Here is a 26519-nt window from a genome sequence, read left to right as displayed (position 1 = left end):
GTATGCGGCGAAGGCATGAAGGAAACAGTGCGAAACATCTTGAACTACATCGAAGCTCTTGCTGTGCTCACTTTCTGATCCAACAATCATTTCGTCGATAACTTATTTCATAAGCTGTAACTCCCGCCAGCATAAGATACCAAAATCATTCAATCACACGTATTATCGATGTAATACTGTGTCTCATGTAATAGACATTATTCAAGGGCAACACTATGCACAATGTGTGCTATTTGAGCTAACATCCAAACAATGAAAAAGGTAACCTCATTTCACTGGGTTAGCACCGAAGAACATGTTGAGAGGAAACGTTAGAAAACACGCAAGTTAGTGGAAAAACGCACATTCGATCCAGGAGACAGCTTATATAATGTGATGCGAGATTGTAATGTTAATCCTTTTGCAGTGTTAATGTATGTGTTTTCATTTCCCGCCTAAACGATTCAGGGACGCTAGGAGCTTCCTCGCTAGCAAAACAAACCACTGGCAAGACGTGTGTGCTCTTCACCCGGATTGGTTTTTACACAGGGCCCTCGATGCGTGTGTGAGTGTAGTGGTGAACACCGTGCCCCGTTTGACGGTGTGTGCAAAAGCAATGAGTTAAGATTCGACATCCAACTCTGGTGGAGAATTTGTCGATGGTGTTCTAGCAGATATCGTACAAAAAACCCGTAGTGTGCTTGCTTATCTGGGATAGATGGTGCAGAATCTACTGCAAATACGCAGATAGAAGTGAAATTTATTGGGACTCTGTCGGCTGATCACTATGGAGCAGAGTATCGCACAAAGCAGTTTGGTGCCGGTGCAGAACATGGAAGATGGTTCCCAGAAGTCATCGGAGCAATCATTCCAGGACCACCGCACTCTAATACCCAATTCTACCGACGTTAGTGGTTGCTGCAGGTTGTGCTGCAATGAAGATTCCCATCTCCGAGAACTTTTTGCAGGCGGGTACAAAGAGGAGCTGCTCGTACGTAAAATCTTCGAGTGTACCACAGTGGAGGTATGTGCATTTCATTTCTAAAGATATTCTACCTACATACATACGTTAAGTTGTCAGCAAACACCTCAGCCAGGTACCTTTCTAGAACATGAAATGGTATCGTTCGGTCTATCGGCAGATTCCATTATTTCCATTTTCTTAAATCCGACCATTATTCTGTGCATGACTTTGATTACTCAGATCACTTTGGCCAGTGACCCGGATGCTCTGATATGCTATTCCTGTGTCGCAAAAATTGAGGAGTTCCATCACTACAGAGAACAGTGCCGCACCAACGATGTACTGCATAGAAACTGGAAACGCCGATTGGGAGGGCAAATCGCTACGGCTTCATCTTCATCATCGATGATACTTCCCGCAAAGTACATCAAAAAGGAAAAAGATGTGGAGTCCTTTGAAATCAATGCTGGCGACTTCTTCCCAGTGGATGTTCCGCAACAATCCGATGAGATGTTTGGTATGCATGGACCAATTGCCAGTGTTGCTGATTCGTCTAGTGCGGTGAACGCATCATCTGCTCCTAACGAGGTAGGTCTTATTTAGATGTAGAAATCGGTACCAATTTTGCAATGAAGCACTGCTATCTAATTTGCTGGAATACGTGCGCATGTTCCACCACGATCCGATATGTTGGTGTATTTCCGGATATTCAATAGCAGTCATAATTAAGGTGACGTCCTCACTGAAGGTACCAGATCTTCGCATGAGGCGTATATTTATTGTATGTTCCCCTCCTTTCGTTGTTACTAAATTTCTGAGTAATTTTGGTCGTGTAATCTTCACAAGACAATTTGGATGTAGTAGACATTTTCTCAATAGTGGCGTAATGGATGTGGCTATAACATCCACATGGCGGAAATTAAGTTACGAAAGCAAATTTTTCTCCAGCGATGTGTGCGTTTCATATTTTCATTCCCAATGCTTGAGTTCCGACATCTTGCGCTCACGGACACACGTCAAATCTATTTCTAAACCGCTGTGGTGTGATAGAGACAGAACGATGGAGACGATTTCTGAACTCCAATCTACCGGATCTGAACAATCGAAAATGCTTATTGATGGGATCACACACAGTAGAGTAGCATTTTGCTGCAGGTGTTGTATGGAACTTTAACGTGGAAAACAATACTTTATATAAAATAACACCTAAAAGTTCGATCCATCGCTCAATATTGTATTAAAACCACCTCAACCTTAACCTATACAAGTAATTTGTTTGTCGTATCTTAATCACTGTATTTACTTGAATGTGTAGAGTTTTTAGGACCAAAAATTGTTGTTGTAGATATGGTAATCCACCGTTGCTTTGCATTATTGTACCTATTATTTTTAGCACGATGTATGCAATACCCCAGAAGAAGAAGAAGAAGAGGAAGAGGAGGAAGAAGAAAATCTTTTGGAGTTGATGCCAGAACGTCCACAAGATGAATTCCGTTTTTTGTACACCAATGACAACGAGGAGGTCGCCAAAGTAAGCTAAATCAGCTTGATTTTCTACAATAACTCTCTTACCTTTGTATTATTGTATTATTGATTATTTGAAACAGCAAAATGATTTCGATTGTGATGTGCCGATCAAAGAAGAAATGCCCGATATTGATGACACAGCCGAAGACATCTGGAACAATTTTGAGGACGATGTTAGCATGGACCATACTTCGGCATTAATACCGCTAATGGAAAGTTCTTCATATTCAGTGAGTGTCGCACCAGACACAGATTCACAGCGGCCTTTCCGCGAGGTATACAACGGTGAGGCGCTAGTTTGTCTGGTTCAAGACGGGTTTTTGTACATACAAAAAGGGAAAGGGCAATGGCATTGCCGAGTGGAAGATTGTGCAGCTGCAATCATCAGGCGAGCAGAGAGCGAAGACCTGGAAACAAACAACATTCTTCATACGCATAACAAGGAAGTGGAAAATAGTGCAACCGATTTGCAAATATGGCAGCTGCTGAAAAACGCATCACCAAACGGAATGTCGGATGAGCTGTTCCATTATGTAAAGAACGTAAAAAAAGGAAACTCAATCGTATACAAGGGCTATCGATACGGCATGAAACATAGCAGGCTAGATGGCACAATATTTTGGAAATGCAACGCTTTGAACGGCACTTGCCAGGCTGGACTGTATCAGAGTACAAACAATGAGTTCGAAACTGTTGAAACTCATTTACACAAGCAGCAGGAATCCAGCTGCGAGACAACACAACATAATTCGAACGTTACAGACGATGACGTTGATGAATTGGCTGAAAATACACCTCTGAAGACCAAGATTAAATTACGGATCGGTCAGCAACCAAATGCAATGGAGAGTCGATCCCTTTCTCCTTCCACGGGCGGCGAGAAGAACGATGATTTGCAAACCAACCAAAAAGATGACAAGAGAGTTGTTCGGAAAGGCTATGGTCACAAAATTGTGAATAACGCAAATGGTCGACCTCGCCTTCATTTCGATGGGAATCTATACGTGCGCGAATCGGCCCGAGCGGACGGAGTGGTGGTATGGCGTTGTCGTCGAAATTACGATATGTGCGGTGTTGTTGCATTCCTACATCCAGATGGACTAGTGGAGGTGAAGGGAAACCATGATCATTCTTCCATCAAAAGTACGATGAGTATTACAGAAAACATGACCAGAACCAGAAACTATGAACTGTCGCCCACGTGGAAAGGTGGCGAGGCTCTCGTGCTAAATGGATATCGGTTTCTGAAAGCCTATTCAAGAGTAAATGGGATGAGCTTGTGGCGTTGCGTTGGTTCGCTGGGCGTCGTTTGCCGCGTGAAGGTCACTACCGATGCGGATGGGGTGGCCTATATCTCCAAAAATGAACAACATTTGCATGATAAACCCAAACGGCCCCTTAAATCCCCGAGCAAGGTTGTTGAAAATACCCAAATCAAGGAGAAACAGGCAGATAGTGCCAATAAAAATGAGAAAAAAATGGTCCGTTTAGGGCATCAAATTACCAAGGCATGCTCACCAGTTCGGAAAACGGTGAACGTAACACGAAAATCCAATGAGTGCGCTACTACTTCTGCCGCTGGAAAAACACTAAAAGTTATGTCTAAATCACAAACGGCGCGCAACTATCGAATTATAAAGAACAAGAAAGGTAACAAGGCTCTAGTGTACGGCGGATACCGGTATTGCAAAATTCGAACTCGTCAAGATGGAAGCATCTGTTGGGTGTGTCGGATGAACAAAAAAACGTGTCGCGCTGGAGTATACCAATATCCCGATGGTCGATTTGAATGGATTAATGAAAGGCGTCATAATCACAGCCCCACCGATGCAACAGAACCATCACCATCACCATCACCTTCACCACCGCCTAAAAAGATTTCGACAAAGGTGGTTAAAAAACGCCCGTTTCATATAGACGACGAAACGTTTGTAAGCAGCGAGTGGTATCTAGTAAGGAACAAAAAAAATGGTGCATCGCTCATTCACGCTGGTTACCGTTATAACAAAAAAGCAGACCGATCGGACAATACATCAATGTGGCGCTGCTCCCAAGCCAGCAATGGTTGCCGTGCTGGGATTGTGATGTACACCAACGAGACGATAGCAAAGCTCGAAGATATTGATCATATCCATCCGCCTCCTGCTAAGACCAGTGGCGACGAGGACATTATTTTCAATGATCTTGATATAAGCAAAGAGTCTGCTAGTACGAGCAAACATTGTAGCAACCCCGGGGCTAGGATAGCTAACTTGAATAGATGTATTGAGGAAAAGGATGATCCTGAAGCAAATATGCGCTCGTTGCTAAACAGTACGCTGGATATATCCGACGAGCCAAAGAATGAAGTGTCTGGAAAAATTGTGATCCCAGCTGCGGAAGCCCATTATCGATATGTGAAAAACCGACGCCATACGCAAGGCTTGGTTTTTCGAGGTTTTCGATATTCGCGCTCAACTATGCGCGAACGTAGCGATGGTACCGTGAAGTGGATTTGCCAGATGAACAGAAAAACCTGTCGCGTCAGCTTAAAAATTATGAAGGATGGAAGTTTGGAAATGGACGATCAGAAGCACAACCATTTGCAGCTGCCGGAGGATATGGACGATAACTTTACTGACGAAGATGATGACAACGACGACAATGCTTCAGCATGGGACGAAACTCCGGACGATCATAAGAATGAGACGCATAACAAACAAATCAAGCCTAAGGTTAAAGAAGAACAGGATTACTATTTTGCTTTGAATCGCGCGAATGGGGAGAGTTTGATATTCCAGCAAAACCGTTTCAGCAAAGATTACTCGCGCCCGGACGGATCGACCGTTTGGCGCTGTATGGTGCGTCAAGCATGTATAGGTAGAGCATTGCTACGTCCAGACAATACGTGCTCTATGTATCGCAATACATATCACAATCATCCTCCACTGGATGTGCTTCCACCGCCATTGCGATATCCACCCAAGGAAACTAGTTCACAGGCATCACCCGAACAAACCTTGCTAGCAGACCTGGCAGCCGAAATACAAGACGCGTCCTCAAGTGTGATTGTGAAAGGAGATATGGTTATTTATAAGCAAAACCGTATGAAAAAGATAAAATCATTTCCTGATGGAACCGCCATGTATGCTTGTGCGGAACTAGACAGCTGCAAATCGTTAGTAAAACTACAACTGGAACCAACTGAAGGTACAACATCCTCCCCGGTAATACTATTCGAGTGGCCCCATAACCATCCAAGCTTCTTAACAGCCGCTAGCAACAGTAGCAAGAGTGCCGCGCAAGACTTTCCACAGAAGACTCCTACCAAAATGTCAAAACAATCCACCAAAAGTGTTACAAAAAGTAGTAAAGAGTTTCAATTGTATAAAAGTGATCGAGGCCATATTACGCTAGTGTACAAAGGATATCGTTTTTCACTGCGCAGTCATAACAACATAACCGACGACACTGCGTGGAAATGTCGCGCAAACAGAACCTGCAATGCTTTCGTAGCCTTTACCAAAGATGGCAAAGTTGTTCGGCAGGGAAACGGTAAGGCGAAAGCTATATCACACAATCATCCCATTAACGGTGAATATATTGAGCGGGCAGTGCCGTTTGAATTGGCAGATCTCGACCCACCTGCAGAGAACTTGGGTGTGTTTGCTGCTCAATGGTTGAATGGAGCGTACAGCGGAACACTTAGTGGCAAACCAATTAACTCCTCCTCCTCCTCACCTAAAACCACTGAACGCATTGATCGACACAAAGTGATACACCATAAAAACTTCTCTTACAAACTGCAGACAATTAAGAACGGTCGAGAATGCTGGCGCTGTACAATGTTCCAAACAAGAGCTTGTCGGGCTGCTCTGTTTTGTCACAAAAATGGCAAAATTGTAGAATGTACGAATGGGCGTCCGCATAACCACGAAGCAACCAAGTCGCGATCGGATGCACAGGAAGATGTTACCCCACACAAGACAAATAGTGGTCCCAGAGCGAAATCCACAGCCACAGAGACAGCAGTCGCTGTGTATCGTGGTTCCGAACAGTACTCCGATCAAAACAACAAACATCAGCCCAATGAAGAGAGTGCTGAAAGTCCAACACCTGCATACCAAGTAGTGCAAAGGGATGGAGTTAATATTCTGCACTATGAAAGACATCGGTACGTTGCTTTGAGTAAACGGGATGCTGCCGATAAACCAAGTCGGTGGCGTTGTTGTTTGTGGAACAGCCGTCATCAGTGCCCGGTAGAGCTGAAAATCCTGCCAACAGACGAAATACACTTCGAAACGGACCCAACGCACAACCATCGACCACCTCCGGCTGAGCCTTTAGAAATGGAGCGTGCTCCTTCCGTGCCCAATGTGAAAGGTTCCAGAAAGTACCAGCTAATGGGACGATCTGAGAGGACCGTTTTTTACAAAGGATATAAATATTTCTGGAAAGAACGAAAGGACGATATGACGCACTACAACTGTATATGCAACGTTTCCCATGGATGTCCGATGAGTGTGAAAATAGATCCAAATGGATTGCTGTTTGAATGTTCCAACGCTTCCCACAACCACGAGGCGACAGCAGAAGACAGTCGATTGAGCACATCGTCGCAATTGTACACCCCAGAGGCCATAAAGCACGAATCATCAAAGACTATGAGGCATTGGTCCGCTGCGTCAAAGCAGGCCAGAATGGAACAATGTTCAAAAGTTGGCTCCAGCGACTATACCTTTGTGCGATCCTCCCAGGGAGTATCTATGCTGTTTGCAGGGCATAAATATTGGTTTCACAGCAAGCTGTCATGTGGACTGCATATATACCGGTGTCGTTACCAGAAGCTGAAAGATTGTACCGGTTCTGTGTATCTAGATACCGAAACCAATCTACTGCACCATCGTTTCGATGCCATGCATAATCATGAACCAGAAATGGAAGATGCAGCGAGTAAAGCTAAGGTCAACGATGTGGTAGGCGGCATACCTGATAATTCAGCCCAAAAACCGAGTTCGAAAAAGTCCAGCTATGGATCCAACGAAAAGCATGGTGAACCTTTCGCGCAGAGTCAGCTGTACCCCGTGGTGCCTAAAAAAGAAAGGATAAAGAAAGAAGTAACCATAACGGACGAATATTCGTTCCTAAAAGACTCGTACAGCAAGAATCTGCTTTTATACCAAGACTACGTGTTCGAATTTCTTGCTTCGCACTATCGCAACAATGGCAGCAAATTTTACAGCTGCCTATATTCGGAGTGCTCAGCATCTGTAAAGCTTCTTTCATCCGGCAGCTTAAAGGTATTCTCTCCGGTTCACCACGCTCATGAACGACCCGATTTGACTGATTACCGTACGGTTGGTCGTGGTTCGGCCGACTATCGTTTGCTACCGACAGCTCCCGGCTCAAACCCTGTGATACTATTTGAAGGCCATCGGTATTGTGCTTCTGCGAGCCAGGCCCTACCAGACAATACGACAATATTTTACTGCTCTAGAAAAAAGTCTAGCGCCGCAAAGATCAATCTCAATGGACGGTGTCTCGCTTCGCTGGAACTGTTACCTAACGGACGAGTCATTACAGATGGTATTCACCAGCACCCTGTGTGTAGTCAGCCCACTTCTAATGATTCCGACACCCCAAATTCATCAGAATCGACCGAAGCAAATGTGATGGTTATGGAAGGACGATCCTATCGATACTACGATAAACGACAGGACGGAACAGTCGTAAGGATATGTGCAGATGATCCTAGGTGTATGGCCAAACTCTATCGCGCTCCCGGTGGTAAATGGGAGCACGGTAAGACGAAACATGTATTGAGACATGTAATACCAAAAGTGGTGAATCCAAAGGTGGTTCCAGTTTTACCAGCTGCATCAACTAGTGCTGCACCAACAGCCACTTCCAATCATTTGCCCAATGCCAACCCCAGCAGCAGCGGTAACTTGCGAACCAAGTGGTTCGAAGGGAATCGGTACAACTTTTATCTGACCCGTCGCGACGGCGTACAGTATTGGCGTTGCAGCAAACGCATGGAGGAAAATTGCGATGCCGGTATCTTGTGCTACCCTTCAGGTACAATAGTGCCAGCTAACACCATACCTCATACGCACTCGAAAATAGAGCCGAATTCAAGCAAATCATCGCATAATGTGGTACAACGACCAACAGTGTTACTACCGGATGAAGGACAGAGGGTTCGGGAAAATACGGAACCTACATCTTTGGTTTTTATCAAATCGGAATCGAGTGATGGAAGTGGGAAATCGCAGTACGAAATATTGAAAAAGGACGAACGGAAAAAAATGTTCATGATGTACAAAGGCGTTCAATACATGCTGCGAAACCAGCGCTCGGACGGCATATGGATTTACAGGTGTCGCAACAGGTATTGTACTTACACCTTGCTCATGACCAAGAGTGGAAAAATAATTCCCAAAACTACCTGTTGGCATAGTTGTGAGAATAGTCGTCAGCCACAAAACAATAATGAGACCGCATCGAAATCTACTTCCTTCGCTAGTGTAAGCGATTTGAGTTCCGATAAACCTGAAATAGAAGATCCCGATGATTTGAATAATGAAAATGAAAGTACCGAAGAACGATCGACTACGAAGCGCATTCGATTGAACAGCGGCAACTTCGTGGAGCTAGAGCTAGAACAAACTGCGAAGCAAAACAGCGAGGACGAAGATGTCGATGAAGAGCGGTTACGATTTAATAGTAGAAGTGCATCGGAATCTTCTGGAGCAGCCATAGAACCAGCCATGGTCAGTTTACCTAATCTGCCAGAGGTAGAACCAGACGAGGCAATAATCGAAGAAAGTAGTAGCAGTAGTAGCAAAAGGCACAGTCCCCTAACAGAGAACATCCCGACAATCGAGTGGGAAGAGGAGCATCTGGAACAGAATGATGAGTATGATGAAGCCGCGGTTAATACTAACGACGATGTAGAAGATTTTGAACTGGATTACGGATCTGATGTACCTTCAAAAGAATTACCTTCCTCCAACAATCCGTGTACGAATTTTACGCGAATTGTTGTTGCAAATAATAATACCGAGGATAATGACTCAAACACAGGTAATATGGAATCTGGTGACTGCACGGAATTTGGGCTGTTAAAAAAATGTAACAAAATTGTTTTTGTGTTTACAGGATTTACAGGAGCTGATCCGATTACAACCACGCCTAGCGATGCTGTTTAGGTGATAATAAACTGTTTCTTTCTTTCTACCCTCTCCGGAAAACGGAAATTTTGATTTTGAAGTTCTAGACGTAAAATGTATCATCGTGATCATCCCCCGCTGCATTGAGCAAGCAAATTACTATTTATAATGTGCTATCTTTGCAAAATCTCTCAATTTTCAATGTTTGAAGAATTTTTGGTTTCTCTCAGAATCAGGAAATTTTTTATGTTAATATTATTCTTCTCTTCTCTTATTGGTTAGTTAACGTTTACTGTTTTTACATATGAATTATGGATTTATGAATACGTGCTTAAGGATCGGCGTTTATTTCGGATGAATAAAACCTATTAACGAAATACATGTATATTTGAAGCATGTAACCAATCAGCGGGAAATAAAATTTGATGACAAACTTAGACATTGTGCCCAGGAAAATAAAGCCAACGACAAACAAATACAATAAATGCATCAGCTACATCCTCGAAACTTATGTGGAAGTAAAATTCGAATAAAAAAAGATCTGTGCGTCGGCCGGGAATCGAACCCGGATCAACTGCTTGGAAGGCAACTATGCTGACCATTACACCACCGACGCGCGTTGAGAGAAGGGAGTTTACATCGCTATTTTTAAGTTCCACTTACTCTAGAACATATGTTGATACTTTTATTTACAATTTAAAAATGTTGCAATCAACATAAAACCATTATTCACACAGCAAATGCCTATTTGTAAGTAAGGTTAAGTTGATTTTTTACATAAATAAATGGTCGTTCCGTTCTGAATCTGTTCGGTTCATTGGTTAAACAAAACGTCAAACTGACAGAAGCAACAACATACCAAAGCAGCTGAAGGAAAAACAAAGCAATATCTCAGCAGTATTGGCGATTACACATGATGCAGTTATTTTGCTAGTTTCTTCAAAGACTTTACGAATATACATATATATAAATTGTGAATGTGTATAGTGTAATCGATTAGATATAGCTTTGCTCGATCTAGAACGATGCAAAACTATGAACACACGATCGAGGAATTGACGCAACTGGCGCAGGATAAGATCGACCTCGGGGAAAAGCTGCTCAAAAGTCTTTCTCAACGCAACACCATCGAAGGAGTGAAGAAAATTCAGAAGAAAATCAGTCAAGAGCTTAAATTTCTCAACCGAGTGAAAGCGAACCGAACAGTCACTATCAATCACATTCTTTGCAGCAACCTGACCCATTTCGGCTGTCTTGTGGATTGCCTGCTAGAGAGTGCGGAGGTAAAACATGTCGACTATCCCCTTCCGGTCGAGGATCGTGCATGTCCACTGCGGGTGGACATCGTTTGCGACGGTGGCGCTACATGGATCAAGGTGATTGCCCGCAATCCCAAATCGCTCAGCGATGCAGTTTACGGTCGTACAAGCTACGGCTCGAAGTCAATACTAGAGCAGGCGGAAGAGTATGTTCAGGCGGCCTGCCACTTTCCTTACATGTTCCGGCCGCCGACGGTTGTGTTTCGCTTTCTCAGCAAGCTTGAAAGCGAGCTGGTCGAAGAACTACAGCGAATCGGAGTGCGCGTGGTAATCCTTGCGGAAGAAGTATGCGGTAACACTCGCAAAGAGGGAGGAATACCAACGGCTTGCTCGTCCGCATCCTCGATCTCGGAATGCAATCCAAAGGACGAAATAAACCTGTTAAATGTAGACGTTACCACGCTAATAGCATACTGCAGCGCAATGACCAATGGATCAGCTAGCTGGGAGTTCAAGCAACCACTGCTATCGGAACAGGCTCGCTGGGAACGGGATAAACCAGTGAAACCGGTGCTCGAGCGATTGTTTGACGGCAAGCGGCTGATCTGCTGTCAAACGGCGTACGATTCGTTCAACGACATCCTCTCGATATTGGGCGGTGAGCAGGAAAAGGCACGTGCCAAGGAGCTGTTTAATCGCGTACATGTCCTGCCTGATGTGGCACTGGAGCAAGCGCCGAAGGAGCTGCAAGCATTGAAGCTGGGCGGCAAGATACGTCCGCGTAGTTTGCAAGTATTTGCCTTTGGACTGTATCATCGTGCCGTGACGGTTACGTCAAACGAAGGATTTACGCGCGCAGCAAAAATGCAGGGTCTCGAGGTCCCCGTCTTTTTGCATGATGCTAGGGCCCTTACGGAGGATAAGGAAAAAACTGCTAAACCACTGCCGCCAGAGTGACTTTAAAATTTGTACAATCGCTCCGCGTCACGACACGCTTAGTTATTCAAAATTAAAAGTCAAACAGTCAATAATAAAAATGGAAGTCTTATTTTACAAATGTGGATAACTTTTCTCTTGAATTTGTGTTTGTGTGTGACCATTTTTAGACAATTAAAAGTACAGCTTCTACTTACATCAAATTTCTCACGGTTCGTTTTTATTTCCAGAATTCTTCGTCTTCTTCACATCTCACACCATCCAGTTTCTTGTTATTCTATACATACCACCAGAAAACGGTAATGCTTCAATGCCTCCTTCGTTCGTTTGCTTCTGTTTGCTTACCGTGCAAAGTACTTTCACATCAGTCGATTGCTTCAGTGCATACACACACACACATACACACACATCGACTCGATGCGTATGTATTGTTTTATACGTTTCTCTGCTAATTAATTTCCCTTACTACAAACAACCAACTGCAAAGAACGACATTCCAAAAATGTAGACTTTTTGTCTTAAGTAGAAAGCGAGATTATCCTTCAAGACCAAAAAGGAACGAATGAAATGGCTGACATACATAACGCAAAAAAGAAAAGAATAAACATTGAAATGTGAAGCTTTGTTTTCCTATGAAACACATCCAAGGTACATTTTATATTAACAGTACGCATGTTATCCTTGTTGTTCGATCGATCTATCATTCATTCTTCGTGTGCTTAATGCAATGCTCGTAAATAATAATATGTATGTATTGTATAGAAGTGGGGAATGTAAACATTCCTGCTCGCAGATAATTAAGAATTGGAATTTAAATGGGAAAAATAAAACGCAACATTTGTAGTTGATCAACGGCATTGCTACGCGACCGACAATCCCACTAGCATGTTACCGTTAATGCTTCGAGACAAAAAAAGATACCAAATGCTGCCCATATGAAAAGCTGGAAAATGAACTCTCTCCATACCAAGTATCGACTATTTGCGTCTGTACGATAATAGATTAAAAAAAAAACGAAGATAATTGATTGTACCGACAAACAAACAATCCCTCCCTTTTTTGATTCCGCATCTACCACGGACGTTCCGTAGTCACCGGATGTTCTATCGGATTTCATTTACTCGTACACTATTCTTATGGTGGCGCGTTAACTCTCATTGCAATTATTGTACAAAAAATCCAACATTTCCCTGCCGTTGGCGAGAGTCCAACATTCAGTGCCTATGTGTTATGCTAAACCTTTTACGATATTTGAATTGTAACCACTGCTGCTGCACGTGTACGCATATAATTGCCTTGCTGGATGTACGTTTTTCCTTCGTTAACAGCAACTAAACATCAAACAAGATAACACTATTTCGCTCTCGATTTTCGGCTTCACACAATGCTGTGTAAAATTGTTCTGCAGCACTGTCCAGTTGCCGTTTCTCGTTTTAATCATCCTAAAATAGAGAACAGTAAAAACAAATTTTAGAGGATCATTACAAGCTTTTCACTGAACTCTCACACGAAACAAACACAATGCTCAACTGTGTCAATATTGTTTGATGCCACATGCTTCTTACCATTTCATTGGCCGTAGAGTTAGGCTGTGGAGTGATCTTAAGAGATGCGTTTATGTCCCGACGGAACTGCAACAAGTTTTGTGTGAATCTGGAAAGAGATAATTAGTGTGAGCTAAGGGTAAATGTGACTGACAACTCAAAGTGGATAAAGCTTAACACGTTGGCCGCTTGCACATTCACACGTCAAGACATTTCCACTACGCTACGGTGAATATTTCTACTTGGGATTATATTCATAGCCTTCGGTACCGGACGAGGTATTGGCGGAACGTTAACTGTCGATGAAAACGTGGAAATCAATGTATTTAACAATAAAACGTACTTATCTCGGTTCTGAATGAGCAGGTTGCGCTCGATACCATCCATCAGCATTTCAAAAAGACGTGCCATATTCTGTTGCTTCGCCACAGGTTGTGATTGAATGACCGTTTCACGAATTCGACTGAAAAGTTTAAATGCAGATGAAGAAATAACATTAAAATTGCTTCTTCTTAATTAAAACCCTAATAACATTTTGATGCTATGCCTTTTTGTCACACCATACATACCGAAAACAATCCTCGTATAGTAGTATTAGCACTAGCAAAGGCCGGGACATGGACCAATGATGTTTACAGTCTTCAAACATTACTATGTTCATCATGGTCGAGAGCAAACCCTGCAGGATTTCAGGATGTAGTTCCATTACTTTTAGAAACATGTTGTTTTCCGGTGGTACTGCCTGGCGATGCTTCTTGTTCGGGAATGTTGAAACTGGTATAAAAAAGTCAAATAATTAAATAGAGAATTTTGGATTAATGCAAGAATAGTCATATATTTGTAGTATGCAGACAAATAGTGCAATATCAATGAGCAGGTGACGTCTTTTGTTTGTATATCGATATAAATCGGCCCTCCCCAACAAGGTTCCATGGTGTAATGGTTAGCACTTTGGACTCTGAATCCAACGATCCGAGTTCAAATCTCGGTGGAACCTACCGAGTCGATCTTTTTTTTCTTTTATACATTTTGCGTCTGTTTCTTCAACATTTTAGCAGGACTACAAGCTTTTACACACACGTTCGTTGTACCTCCATCTCTTCTCAATCATGTTTTATTTTGCATGGCAAAATGTATTGCCAACAAATTTCAACTATAATTTCTCTGACTAAAACAATCCAAATTTTGGAAAAGTAAATGAGTGGATCAATAAATAATGGAAATAAAAAATGCATGGCCAATGTGTAAGTAATGAAATAATTCTTTAAAGAATAAAAATAATTAATATGTGTAGTATCTGTTATTACCACACTAACATGTGCACATGTGCCCCTGTTGGAAACTCGTGAGTGCCCAACAGTCTGTCAGGTCACAACGCTAGAGAAGAGAGTGAGAGGGAGGATAAAAACGATAAATTAGGAGATAAGGAGGAGGATTGGTCCGCTCCTAGCCTGGGAGTTGAAATTCGACAATCGGTACATGTGGCCTAATTTTTTTATTTAACCTCATACCAGTAAATGAGGTGTTTTCTCTAAAAAATCCACCGCGTTTTTCAACAGCCTCCTTTGTTGTTATTCACTTAAAGTTATTCGGAATTAACCAAAATTTTGTTCAATTAGTAGTAAATTTAGGTCGAAAAAGTCACGTTTCATGACATCATCAATATTTTACATCCAATGCGATATTTACGACGTTTTTTTTTTTAATATTTACTTGTTTGTTTTAGATAATATAGAAGATTTCTTGAACTTTTCTCTACATATTTATCGTTTTGCAGAAGGAAGAAAAAGACGCGAAATAAAAACTGATAATTTTTTCTATTACATCACCAAAACGAAGTTATTGTTTACGAAGTTAACGAAATTACTACAATTTCTACATTAAGAAGGTTGCGAAAAACCAAAACAGGTACTTACCATTCAGTTGCAGCTGCTTGAAAATGTATGTTACAATATGATCCAAGGTTTGGCAACAGCATGAACAAACTACGGATTCTGTAAAAAAGAACAATTTTCCCATGCAGATAATGTATCGTTTTATAAAGCGCATTGCTTTCTACAACCTACCTAGTGCATTCAATCCTTGGGATATACTCTCTAGAATGTACAAAAACAAGGGTGGTTCTAACGTTGACAGGTATGAGATGTGATCCTGGGCTAAGCACTGTATGAGTGTGTAGTACGATAGCGACAACTTCGGATAAACCTGTAGGGAAAGTATACGTTTTTAGTTTCGCACTCAAAATACGCCCTGCCCATAATGTTTACCAGTATATCCTCATGCGGGATGGTCAATATCAGCTTAGCGGTCATGTTAAGAACGTTATCTAGTGCGTTGTCTCCGTACAACTTAAAGACGCCAAAATTGACGTAGTTTCCGCTGAGAATTTGTTTCAGCATTTGAAAGCACACGGAAATACCTTTCAGCTTCATTGGGTACATCTGCTCCTTGGGAACATTGAGCGACAGCATACTTTCACCTGTGGAGTGGAGCATGAAATAGAGGCAACGAGTCATGAAATGCAATGGAGGGAATAAGCGTCTCCTTACCATAGCAACAGATCAGTTTGGACGTTTCTCTGAACAGCAGAATGCCGTTTGGACTAGAGACATCAAACAGCAATCGCTGCGATCGGTTGTAGACTAGCTCTGTGAACAACTTCAGCACTGGTGTTGTTACCGTAGGATCGTGGGCCCACATTTGTACGGCACGGATTAAAATAGGCGAATAGTCAGGATAGCTAAAAAACAGATCACAGAAGTCATGTAATACACAGTTGCCCCTTGAAGAATCAAGGATCTAGATACGATTACACTTACATCCAATCAAACAGCATCATGTACGGCATCTTTGCATTAAACGCTAACGCCAATCCTCGAAGGTCTCGTGATAGTCCAATCAGCTCTTTCTTCGCTTCCTCGCTTGGAAAATTCATCATGATTATATTTTCGATCGTTTTCGTCAGCGGCATCATGAATGTGTTGAAGCGCTCAACATCTTCACCGAGATCCATCATCAACAAACGACCAAGGCATGTGTAGAACATACTGCGACATCGCGTGGCTGCTACTGTACCGGAACCTAGGAATGAAAAGTGCTCGCGCTGGAAAACAAAAGGTACACACATATTAAAGTGTATTTTTCTTTTTGCATGATTAACATTCGGAACCACAATGCTTACCGTACGATTGTTTAGCATGAACTGAATTTCATCTAATTTAATGAGCTTTCGTACGGAAGAGCAAATTAATGTTAGATCGTTCAGCAAAGCAAGCGTTTTCCGCAGCACCATTTCGGAATTGCCTAAGTATTTGAGGTTTGTGATGCTGAAACGATTAGAAAGAGCAAACAATTAATCATAATAGTGAAAAGTTACCACAGTGAGATGCGTTGCGTAGCTTCAGCATACATTTTACGGCTAGTGACCGTGAGCATAGTCATGTCGTCATCGCTCACTCCCAGAATCTCGGACAAGCGGGGAAACATTTTTAGCTTCTGCATGTGCTCTGTGATGTAGATTTTGCGTACATGCGCTAGGAAGTACATGAAGGCTAGTTCCAGCTTTTCGCATCCACACTGGGGCAACCGTGAATCGGTTAGCGTCATCAGTTGCAACACTCGTATAATGATGTCACACTCCAGCACATCATGATCGTCGAACGAAGGTGTCGCGATTCGGCCTCCGATCGATGCTCCGATGATGTACACCAACCAGGTCAGCTGTCCCTCGCAAATTTGCAGATCAATATGATTTGCTGTAGATGGGCTGGACAGTATCTCCTGGTAGCGATTGGCCGTTTGATCGAAAAGTTGCACTAGCAGTGCACACGTTTTATCGTACTCGCAACGACCAATCGTAGCAAATTGCTCCAGCTGCTGCTGCACCATGTCCGTGTCATCCACGGGATCTTCGAGCCCTTCTCGTACAATCACAGGAACGGCGTCCAGCTTAGACGTGATGAAAGCTTTCGTCACTTCCGGGGTGTAAGTTTCCAAGTAATGCGGCTCCGGCGATTTTACGTACGGAAGGGAGGCAATCAATCGTTGCCACAGTGACAATAAGTAATGAATACTATTCGGTGCTGACTGCCACATTTGCAACGATTGTACGGTAAACTTTGCTATCAACTGAATTGCTTCTGGATAGTTTTCCACTATGACCAGCTCACTGAGCTGGTAGTTGGATTTTAAGCGAGCCAACAATCGGCAAAATTCGTGGTAGTTGTCGGGATCGCTCAGCCCGTGTGACGTTTTAAGGATGTCAGTGGCTCCTTTCACTAGCTTGGTGAGAAATTTGATGCGCTCCGAGTTGCTGAAAATCGAGCGTCGAATCGAAGTGATCTGTGCCAGGCAGGACAGTGCCAGGCTGGACAAACGCGTTGGCAGCATGTGATACAGATCGAAGAATAGTTTCAGGGAGTCAGACTCCGAGTCCAAAAATGCTGGCCGCCAGTTGGTCGGAATTTGCACGGTAGCTATATCATCCGACGACTCATCGGCCGTGGCGCCGACGAAATCGTAGCTCAAGCAGTTGCGGGCTAGCTCCAGCAGATGCGTGAACAAGCCTTGCTGGGCTTCATCGAGACAGTTTAAGTTCTTGCAAACGCTATCCTTTGCCTGGCTGAGCAACGTGCATGCTAGGATGAAGATTTCGTACAGCATCTTATCGCGATACAGGCTGGTGATGCGCAAATGCTTGGGAAAGGTGAGATTGCATGCCGATTCCGATTGTTGGTTCATCTCCACCGTAAGTTGGGACAGAATTTGTACTCCAATCACGCAGTGGTCCACCGATCCGCCCAGGAACTCCTTCACATCTTGCAGGATGTTTTGGAATACGTACTCCTGCTCATACATATCGATCCAGCACAGCTTGGTGATCTTGACCAGCAGCGATATTAAGGCCTGAATTACGAACGGTTGCAGATTCGGCCGGGTGGCTAAATAGTTCAGCACGTAGTTCCGTATGTCGACCCGTTGCTGCATCCGCAGCACCTGTATGTTCTTCGTCACCAGCTTTGTCAGGATGGTGGTGGCAAACAGCTGCGAGAAGCTCGAGTTGGCTCGATCCAACAACGTTTGGCATTTGGACAGTGCTTCAGGATCATCCTGGAAATGGTACAATGCCTTTTCGGCCTCCACTCGCAACTGGGCGTCCTGGGATTCGTAGAACTGCTTGCACAATATCTCAAGCAGCTCTGGCTCCTGTAAAAAAAAGTTCTTGCTCGTAAATAGCTCTTTTCTTACATTCACTGCGTTTGCCAACTTACCATTGTAATCAAATTTAGATGCTTTCGGTACGTACGGGCACAAGATTATCAGTCGCTGGGTTTTGATTGGTTGTCAAATTATTGCTTGTCCTGGTAGAATGTAATAAACAAGTTGCGGTCAAAATCGAAACTTTTTTGTTTGTTAAATGCACATCAACTAGAACATCTATCTTGAAACCGCCGATATTGGATTGTCACAATATAACCCCAATTGCGCTATATGGAAAGCAACACAAACACGCTTTACGACACACATACAAATCTCTCCGCTGGGAAATTTCCGAAACCTAGCTTGAAGTCCTCTCAATCAACCAAGTCGTCGACGGTATGTGTGTGTATGCGTCAGACTGCATGTTTTTCCGAACACGCGTCTTCTGATGCTAGTTTCTATCAATGAAAACAACTCTGACGATCTTTTGCAAATAATGCATCCAATGTGCTGCAGCAAGATGTAAGAAAACGTAGAAGGAAAGCAACACCGATTTAAGCCGTTCAAAACGAATTGGCCATCATAATGTACTGACAAACTATTCTATTTGTTTGATTTCAGTTTGCCAATTTTCCTACCACCGGCGTAAAAAAGTGGATATACGAATCGAAGGTTCGCCATCAACACCGCCATCGACGATGACAGAGGACCATGTAATGACAATTCACATTACCGGCAGATAAAGAGGCTAGTTCTGCTACAGAGACTCCTTATGCAGAAAAGAAAACATCAATAGTCATTCGCCAATTGCTAAACAATACTTCTGGCTTTGAGGTAGCAATGTTTTGTTACCAACTTTCCCGAACATTGGTACTACAGTCGGCTTTGCCGTTCCAGATAAGCACAGCGCTACGTTCTTTTGTAGTCCTGTTTTTTCGTGTAAAGACGGAATTTGATGTTTCCCAATTCACGTACACTTTATAGCGTCACTTCATCGAACTATGGCCCTAGTCGAACCGGGTTAAGAATTCGCCCTTCACTCGTACGGCGCACGAAGATGCTGGGAAATTTTAACTTCGCCAATTGCTTGTTTTTCCGCAGTGTGTGGTAAATGTTTTACTCCTCCTATCGCCGCAATAGCTTGTGCATTCAGGCAAATTTTTGGAGCGAACCAAGGTGTGGACAAAAGAACAAGTTGTCAAAAAGTGATTTTCGGTGCCGCCATCATGCATGCTGCTGCACCGTACGTCACGCCTCTTTTCTAAATTATTCTAAATGTATTGTTTTCTGGGCATTCAAAGGAGAACCGCAAACAGCTCATCAATTAAAACAACGGTCTTTTTTTCTAGCGATGAAATGGTTTGTTCCATTCGTGACATGCAATGTTTTTATTATGTTTATTCGTGATTAACAAAATGTGGAGCACTTCTCACCTATACGCACCTTGCATGTGTTATACGAAATGTCAGGTGTGTGTGACCGTCAGAGCGCCACTGTGTATGCCAGAAATAGTCAATCCGAATTTTATATGTGCCGTTATTGTTTTCAATTTTAATTGTTTTTTTTTATCTTTCTGTTAAGTAAGTTAAAATATTGAAAGGATGCATGTATGTTAATTTATTTTTTATTCATTCAAAACAAACGCCAAAAAGCGATTGGTGGGCTGTCTATCTTCAATTACAGTACGTGCTTGTAAGTTTCCCCATTTATTTACGCGTTTCTTTTATAAGATAAATGAGAAGGCATGAATCAAAATACAAGTCGTAACATCACATTAATATCGTACAGGTAGTACAAGATCCAGTGCAAGTATTGCATGGTTGTGAAATAACGTGCGAAAGACGGTTGACCGCTCCTACTACCACAAACTCAACAGAAGCAGCTGCGCTCAACACTTTCAACGAACGCTCTTTATTGAATACAGTAGGTGACCGCTAACTGGATGTGTTTTAACTGGAGTGCTTTTTAACTGGAGGTTCGCTAACTGGAGTGATTCTCAGTTAACGAACACTTAAACGTCAAAACATGAAACATCCGGAATCTCATGAAGAGAAATTTGTCGCAAATGTGCATTTTTCAATCAAATTTAGGGTCTCTTGCCTACGTTTGCTATTAGTTTATGTTATTACACGAATTACTATACTTTATATCAATATAAATGAAAAAAAAGTTTGGTATGTTTATTCCAGTCAACACCGATCAAAACAATCAATCCATAGAAACGTCACTCCAGTTAGCGAACATTGTTCGTTAACTGGAGCTTGTTTACCTCTCAGTTAGCGGTCACCTACTGTACTTAGTTTCTAAACATTCCGGATGTTGACCCTTTTCATTCGATTATTGATAATGATTAGCATTCTCAGATTGAGATGCTACCTTTTTCGCATTTCACTCTTGTTCCATCTTTTCTAGCCGTAACACCTTTTTCCGTTCAAAGGTAGTTCAAACTGTGAATGGAAAATGAGACTACAGGTGTTGATTCTACTAACTGTGGTGTTGGCCAACGGTCTAGTGTCGAGTGTCGACCGTCACGGTCAGGATCCGTTCAACGACGACTTTCTGCGTAGGGTGCTCGCCCGGGCTCGGACCTGGAAACCGGACACAAACTTTCAATCAAACGTGCACTTTCATGCCTTCCGGTCGCTGAAGGGCATCGGAGAAAGCAGAACAGGCTTCAAGGTGCCGATCAGACGGTACGAGTATGTCTACGATGTCGATATTCCGGAATCGTTCGACGCACGAAACCACTGGCCCAACTGCGAATCGCTGCGTGCCATCCGCAATCAAGGCACTTGTGGATCGTGCTGGGCCGTAGCAGCAGCCAGTGTCATGTCCGACCGTGTCTGCATCCATTCCAACGGAACTATCAACGTGGCGCTGGCCGCAGAGGACCTCATGGGCTGTTGTGTGGACTGCGGCAACGGATGCAATGGAGGCTTCCTGGACGGAACTAGCTTCCAGTACTGGGTGGATGCAGGGCTAGTGAGCGGCGGTGCTTACAATTCCACGGACGGTTGCAAACCATATCCGTTCAAGCCGTGCGAATACCCATTCAACGACTGCCATGTGGAGATTTCGCCCAAGTGCACACACCACTGCCGAGATGGCGTCGATCGGCACTATTCAAAGGACAAGCTATTCGGCAAGGTGGCATACAGTGTGCCTCGAGACGAGCGTGCTATACGGTACGAAATAATGACCAATGGGCCAGTGGAGGCGGGTTTCGATGTATATGAAGATGTGCTGTTGTACAAGTCCGGAGTGTATCGCCATGTGTATGGTGAACAGATAGGAAAGCATGCGGTGCGCATAATCGGTTGGGGCAGGGATGGTGGAATCCCGTACTGGTTGATAGCGAACTCGTACGGCGACGATTGGGGCGACCATGGTTACTTTAAGTTCGTTCGCGGTTCCAACCACCTGGGAATTGAGTCGAAGATCATTACTGGATTGCCCTTGATTTAGTCCAGCGGTTTCCATAAGACGACCGGTGCTCAAATGCGATCCTAGAGAATGAATTTTTTTTTTGTTTCAACATTGGAAAACTGTTCTAACTTGTCGTATGTTTGTTATATTCTGTTCCAACCAACGTTAACCCATTAGTCTTATTAGTCTTATTAGCTGATTTCAATGAGCGTTTGTTCTTACTTGCAATGCGATCTTAACAGCTTCGATTGCCATCAATCATTAAAGAGCAACAGGAAGCATCGGAAACACATCAATAAATGCAGAACAAAATTTCTTTCTCTTCAAATTTAAAAATCCCATTTTCTAAAACCATAAAGGCGTACGTAATTTTACAAAAAGAAATGATGAATTTTATTTTTGGGATGTAAAAGAAAGAAACATTTTGTGGATTGTATTACAACAGTCTCTTGTACCTAATACGCTGTTTTGCGCTGTGTTTGCTTGTTTACCTCGTTTAAGCCGGAATGTACTTAACCCCTTTCCTTCGATGCGCATTGCAGCCAATCGTTTACAGCTTCGGTAAACCAGCCGAGATGGAGCTTTCGATACCGAGATGGTCTTCACCGCGAAGGATCTTGAAGAATCCATTATCGCCCCAGTCGCTGTTCCAGGAGTTAGCAATCAACCAATACTTGGTGCCATTTTCAACGCCCCAGCCGAGAATTCGAATCGCATGACCGCCGAGCATTTTGCCCGTCACATGCTGATAAACCCCCTCCTTGTAGTGCAGCAAATCTTCATAAACGGTAAACGCACCTTCTACCGGTCCGTTCGTCATGATTTCCTTCTGGATCTGTGCTTCGTGGCGAGCGATCGAGTAGGAGGAAGCACCGAAGCGTTTATCCTTCTGGTAAGGCACGTTGTAGCTTTCCTGGCATTTCTTTACACACTTTGGCGTCTTGCCACCTTCGCCCTCACACGAAGGGCGCGTTCCGTTGACATGATGTTCGCACGGCGCAATGGCGTATGGCTGACAGCCCAAGTTGGAACCGAACGGGCCTCCACTGACCAGACCCTTCCGGACCCAATAGCTCCAGGCAGCGCCAGGGAATCCTCCGTTACAACCAAAGCCGCAGGTGTGGCAGCACGAAACGAGATCTTCGGCCGAAAAACGGAAATGGATCTTGCCTCCGGAGGCAACGCACACCCGATCGGACATGGCCTCCACAGCACCGAATGCCCAGCAAGAGCCACACGAGCCCTGATCGCGAATTTCCCGGATCGTCGGACAGTTGGGCCACTGTTCGCGAGAGTCAAAGTTCTCCGGTAGTTCGTCACCATCGGACAGATCGTGCAGGATTTCAGGCTCGCGGAATTTGTCCGCATCGGGATGAACGCCCATCAGCCCTCGGATGTAGGTAAGCGACGTGTCGGGGTGAAAGTTTTGACCAGCACGCCATGTTGTAGCTTTGGTATTGATTTCTTCGATGAACTTGGAAGAGAGTGGGTACTTCTTACTACCACCAGCGGCCGCATTCGTGCCGACAGCGGCAAGCGCTATGAGCACCAGATGGAACAGCATTTTCCTATAAAGAACCAGGAACAGGAAAAATAATGATTTTTAACAATCGTTAAGTAAATCTGAAAACGCACAGACGGTAAATGTGATCTGATGAAATCAAATGTTCATGAAGCCGCTTTTATTCATTTGATGAATCAGCAAACATCAACAAAGCGACCTTTAAGAACGAACGGAGATAATCCAAAGTAGGCGGTAAACGAGATAAGAATGCAATTATTTTAACTCCCCAGCACTACCGTGAAATTGTAAAATAACTCCCAACCTTGCTATCAGTAGTTCATAACAGAATAACAACTGGATTCCCTTCGCCTGTTCCTTCTTTGTTTGTGTCGCAACGTAGTACAGTGAGAACAACCTACTTACTGTTGCTACGCAATTCGTTTTTTTGTTTGCTTTACTCTTTATGCGTATTTCATTCTATGGTTATCCAGGCGATATTAAGCAAGAATAAATTACCAAATGGCGTAAATTGTTAAATCCTTGCAAAATGGTGTCTATTCTGTTCAACTGTTGTACGCATTCTTATACCCATTTTGTGAATTATTGATAACGATTAACAATTACCGCACCATTCGAGGGAATATATAACAGGCCTGATATTTGTTTTATTATTGACAAAAATGCACTATCAAAAGTTGTAAAAAACGCACCAAACTTACCCAAAATGCCTTGTAATTTTCTATTGCTGTTTTTCTTGCCAGAAGTATGCAGAATGATTGATTTGAGCTAATTCATGGAGTGAAAGATGATGTTCCCATTTAACAAAATGACGTTACGGGTAACAAAAGAAAGCACACCCAATAATACATTGTGCGGATGTCATCAATCCATTGCTTAAATGACGGTTAACTGACGCTCAATACCGTTAGAAAATGCAGGGTTCATTACAGAGTTTTCCGAGTCAGTTTTGAATGTAATTTGTTAAGCATTGTTATTCACCGCATCCTAGATGTTTTTCAACAGCTGTCAAATGTTTTATTTGTTTCAAAATGTAATTTTAGTTTCAACACACAACAAATAACTGTCAAACTCAATCCAGCTTGAGACGTGTTGAAAATCATGCTGTACAAATCAAAAATCATTAGGCCGAAAATACACGGACCGGAATTTCGCGGCCGCGGAATTCCGCTTGCTGAAAAATGTATGGATATGACAGTTCGGGAAAGTTGCCGTGGCCTTATGTTGTATATGGGTTTGACAGCAGGCGGAATTCCGCGGCCGCGAAATTCCGGTCCGTGTATTTTCGTTTTCGTACTTAACAACATGCCCGTCATGGGTTCGATCCCCAAATAGACCGCGCCGCCATACGTAGGATTGACTATCCTGCTATGGGGGGAAATCAATTAGTCACTGAAAGCCAAATCCCACTAGTGGTACAGGCAGGCCTTGACCGACAACGGTTGTTGAGCCAAAGAAGAAGAAGAAGAAGTATTTTCGGCCTTATGTTCGAAATGTGGATTTCAGATCGATGTGGAACAATATTTTGCATGCGGCGAATAACAATGTGTACCTATTAAGCAAACCAGCGATGCTATGGAGCTTTTATTTTTTCTATGGATATTTGACGTTTTTTTAAGGCAAATTTATTTTTGATTTTAATGCATTTAAACCAGTTTTTGTTTTTTTTGTATCATATTTAATCTAATTTCGTTTGATATTTCTTTAATTAGATTGACCCCAAATAGCCAGAATTGCTTAAGCAGCTCATTTTGGCACGCTAAAGATCGCTGCTCTAATTCGCCTTTTGCAGTAGATAAACAGCATCAAAGTTCTATGTGGGTCTTTCAAACAGCGCCTAAGCAGCTTCCTTATGCCACGATGCCAGGGATTATTTTTCTTTGTGTTTTATTTTCAAGCAAGCGTCATCGATGAAATAAACAACAAAATTTGTTTGGTTTAAACACATATGTATATTTTTAAATCTTTTGTATTGATGAATTACATAAATTTTTACACAATTTACTGATAATTCACAATCGCTTCACTCAATATTCATTCTTCAAGTAACGAATCTAACTTGTGCAGCAGCAATGAGATTATTGCCGGCGTCCGTCTTTGACACTTTGACAAGAGCCACCTTGAACCGATGTCATGCATTAAAAAACTATAAAGTTCCACCAAGTTCAGTACCCTTTCTTAACAAGCCTTCAAGTTCCATCATGAACCCTACACATAGTGCTAATCAGCCGCAAAGTTCCAAAGAGTACCATGTGCCTGTTAAAAAGCTCCATAGTTCCGCAAAGTACCGTCTATCTCTTAATCAGCCACAAAGTACGACATCGGAACGATTTTTCGTTAAACAGCCCTAAATCAGCTATAAAGTACGAACTGGCTATTTGGGACCCTACTACGCATATCACCAGACATTGTACTATGGCGTAATATTTACAGTTTTTTAAACGTGGTTACTTGGATCAGAGATACGGAAGAAGTAGGGTAACTATACTTGTTTTCGGCAGGGTAACTAAACATTTTTTTAAACATAGATATGCTTATTTGTTATTCATATACGAAGTTTCACATAGTTTCCTTGCATATTTTTTTATATCATACAAAATGTACAGAGTTCAAATTAGTTCGGCAGATTTGCTGTCAGTCAATAGAGATCGGCAGGTTTCGTTATTAAGAGAACCAGAGCAGTAAAATAATGAACGTGAGGTTTTTATGAAAGATTCTATGGGTGCAGAATTTATTCTGGCTCGCTTGAAATTTTAAAATTACGAAAAACAAATAATTATTCACTTTAAATGCTGCCGAAAATAGGTACACGGATTTTTTTGATTTTGCTGAATATTCATTTAAAACTTGATCAGAACACTATAATGCGTATGTCAACACATAAAACATTTCTTGTATGAAATATTTAAAAAATCGCGATAAATAATCCAATAACATGAGAAAAAATAATAATTTTTGAGCTTGTCAGAGCCGTACTCTATAGCCGTCAGAATGTCTCTTTTCTTCAATGCC

The 26519-nt window shown here is 42.7% G+C and overlaps 5 protein-coding genes and 2 non-coding genes across 8 annotated transcripts; 4 read left to right on the top strand and 3 right to left on the bottom strand.

Moving 5' to 3' along the window:
* Positions 1-22: 22 nt before the first annotated feature.
* LOC5667453 (uncharacterized) lies at positions 23-10002 on the top strand. The gene is made up of 6 exons (XM_061652727.1): positions 23-261; positions 448-1003; positions 1184-1531; positions 2337-2474; positions 2551-9535; positions 9611-10002. The coding sequence occupies exons 2-6, from the start codon at positions 767-769 to the stop codon at positions 9658-9660; spliced, it is 7758 nt and encodes a 2585-aa protein (XP_061508711.1). The 5' UTR covers positions 23-261; positions 448-766; the 3' UTR covers positions 9661-10002.
* Positions 10003-10165: 163 nt separating this feature from the next.
* Trnag-ucc (transfer RNA glycine (anticodon UCC)) lies at positions 10166-10237 on the bottom strand. Its single transcript has one exon. It is a non-coding gene; the product is annotated as a tRNA-Gly (tRNA).
* A 116-nt stretch (positions 10238-10353) lies between these two features.
* On the top strand, positions 10354-11937 carry LOC1274682 (UPF0415 protein C7orf25 homolog). Its single transcript, XM_313838.5, has one exon. The coding sequence runs from the start codon at positions 10647-10649 to the stop codon at positions 11835-11837; it is 1191 nt and encodes a 396-aa protein (XP_313838.4). The 5' UTR covers positions 10354-10646; the 3' UTR covers positions 11838-11937.
* A 72-nt stretch (positions 11938-12009) lies between these two features.
* LOC1274681 (ran-binding protein 16) lies at positions 12010-19769 on the bottom strand. The gene is made up of 13 exons (XM_313837.6): positions 19535-19769; positions 18631-18720; positions 16770-18565; positions 16542-16686; positions 16180-16463; positions 15910-16100; positions 15628-15839; positions 15427-15565; positions 15277-15354; positions 13930-14134; positions 13704-13823; positions 13382-13469; positions 12010-13258 (listed from the first exon to the last, which is right to left on the bottom strand). Exons 2-13 carry the CDS (start codon positions 18631-18633, stop codon positions 13250-13252), a joined length of 3270 nt encoding a protein of 1089 aa, XP_313837.6. The 5' UTR covers positions 18634-18720; positions 19535-19769; the 3' UTR covers positions 12010-13249.
* Positions 14286-14357, top strand: Trnaq-cug (transfer RNA glutamine (anticodon CUG)). The gene has a single exon. It is a non-coding gene; the product is annotated as a tRNA-Gln (tRNA).
* A 1110-nt stretch (positions 19770-20879) lies between the features above and the next one.
* Positions 20880-22369, top strand: LOC1274680 (cathepsin B). Its single transcript, XM_313836.6, has one exon. The coding sequence runs from the start codon at positions 21020-21022 to the stop codon at positions 22022-22024; it is 1005 nt and encodes a 334-aa protein (XP_313836.5). The 5' UTR covers positions 20880-21019; the 3' UTR covers positions 22025-22369.
* LOC1274679 (cathepsin B) lies at positions 22352-24357 on the bottom strand. 2 transcript variants are annotated; one of them, XM_313835.6, is made up of 2 exons: positions 24209-24357; positions 22352-23553 (listed from the first exon to the last, which is right to left on the bottom strand). In XM_313835.6, exon 2 carries the CDS (start codon positions 23547-23549, stop codon positions 22536-22538), a length of 1014 nt encoding a protein of 337 aa, XP_313835.6. In that variant the 5' UTR covers positions 23550-23553; positions 24209-24357; the 3' UTR covers positions 22352-22535. The 2 variants fall into 2 exon arrangements, with proteins under 2 accessions (XP_313835.6, XP_061508727.1); XM_061652743.1 differs by lacking the exon at positions 24209-24357 and adding an exon at positions 23621-23836.
* Positions 24358-26519: the final 2162 nt, after the last annotated feature.

Source organism: Anopheles gambiae, chromosome 2 (genome assembly GCF_943734735.2).
Source record: "Anopheles gambiae chromosome 2, idAnoGambNW_F1_1, whole genome shotgun sequence".
In the NCBI taxonomy this organism is placed as follows: domain Eukaryota; kingdom Metazoa; phylum Arthropoda; class Insecta; order Diptera; family Culicidae; genus Anopheles; species Anopheles gambiae.
The sequence above is the reverse complement of the archived record's forward strand: the minus strand, read 5'-3'. Positions and strand labels throughout refer to the sequence as shown.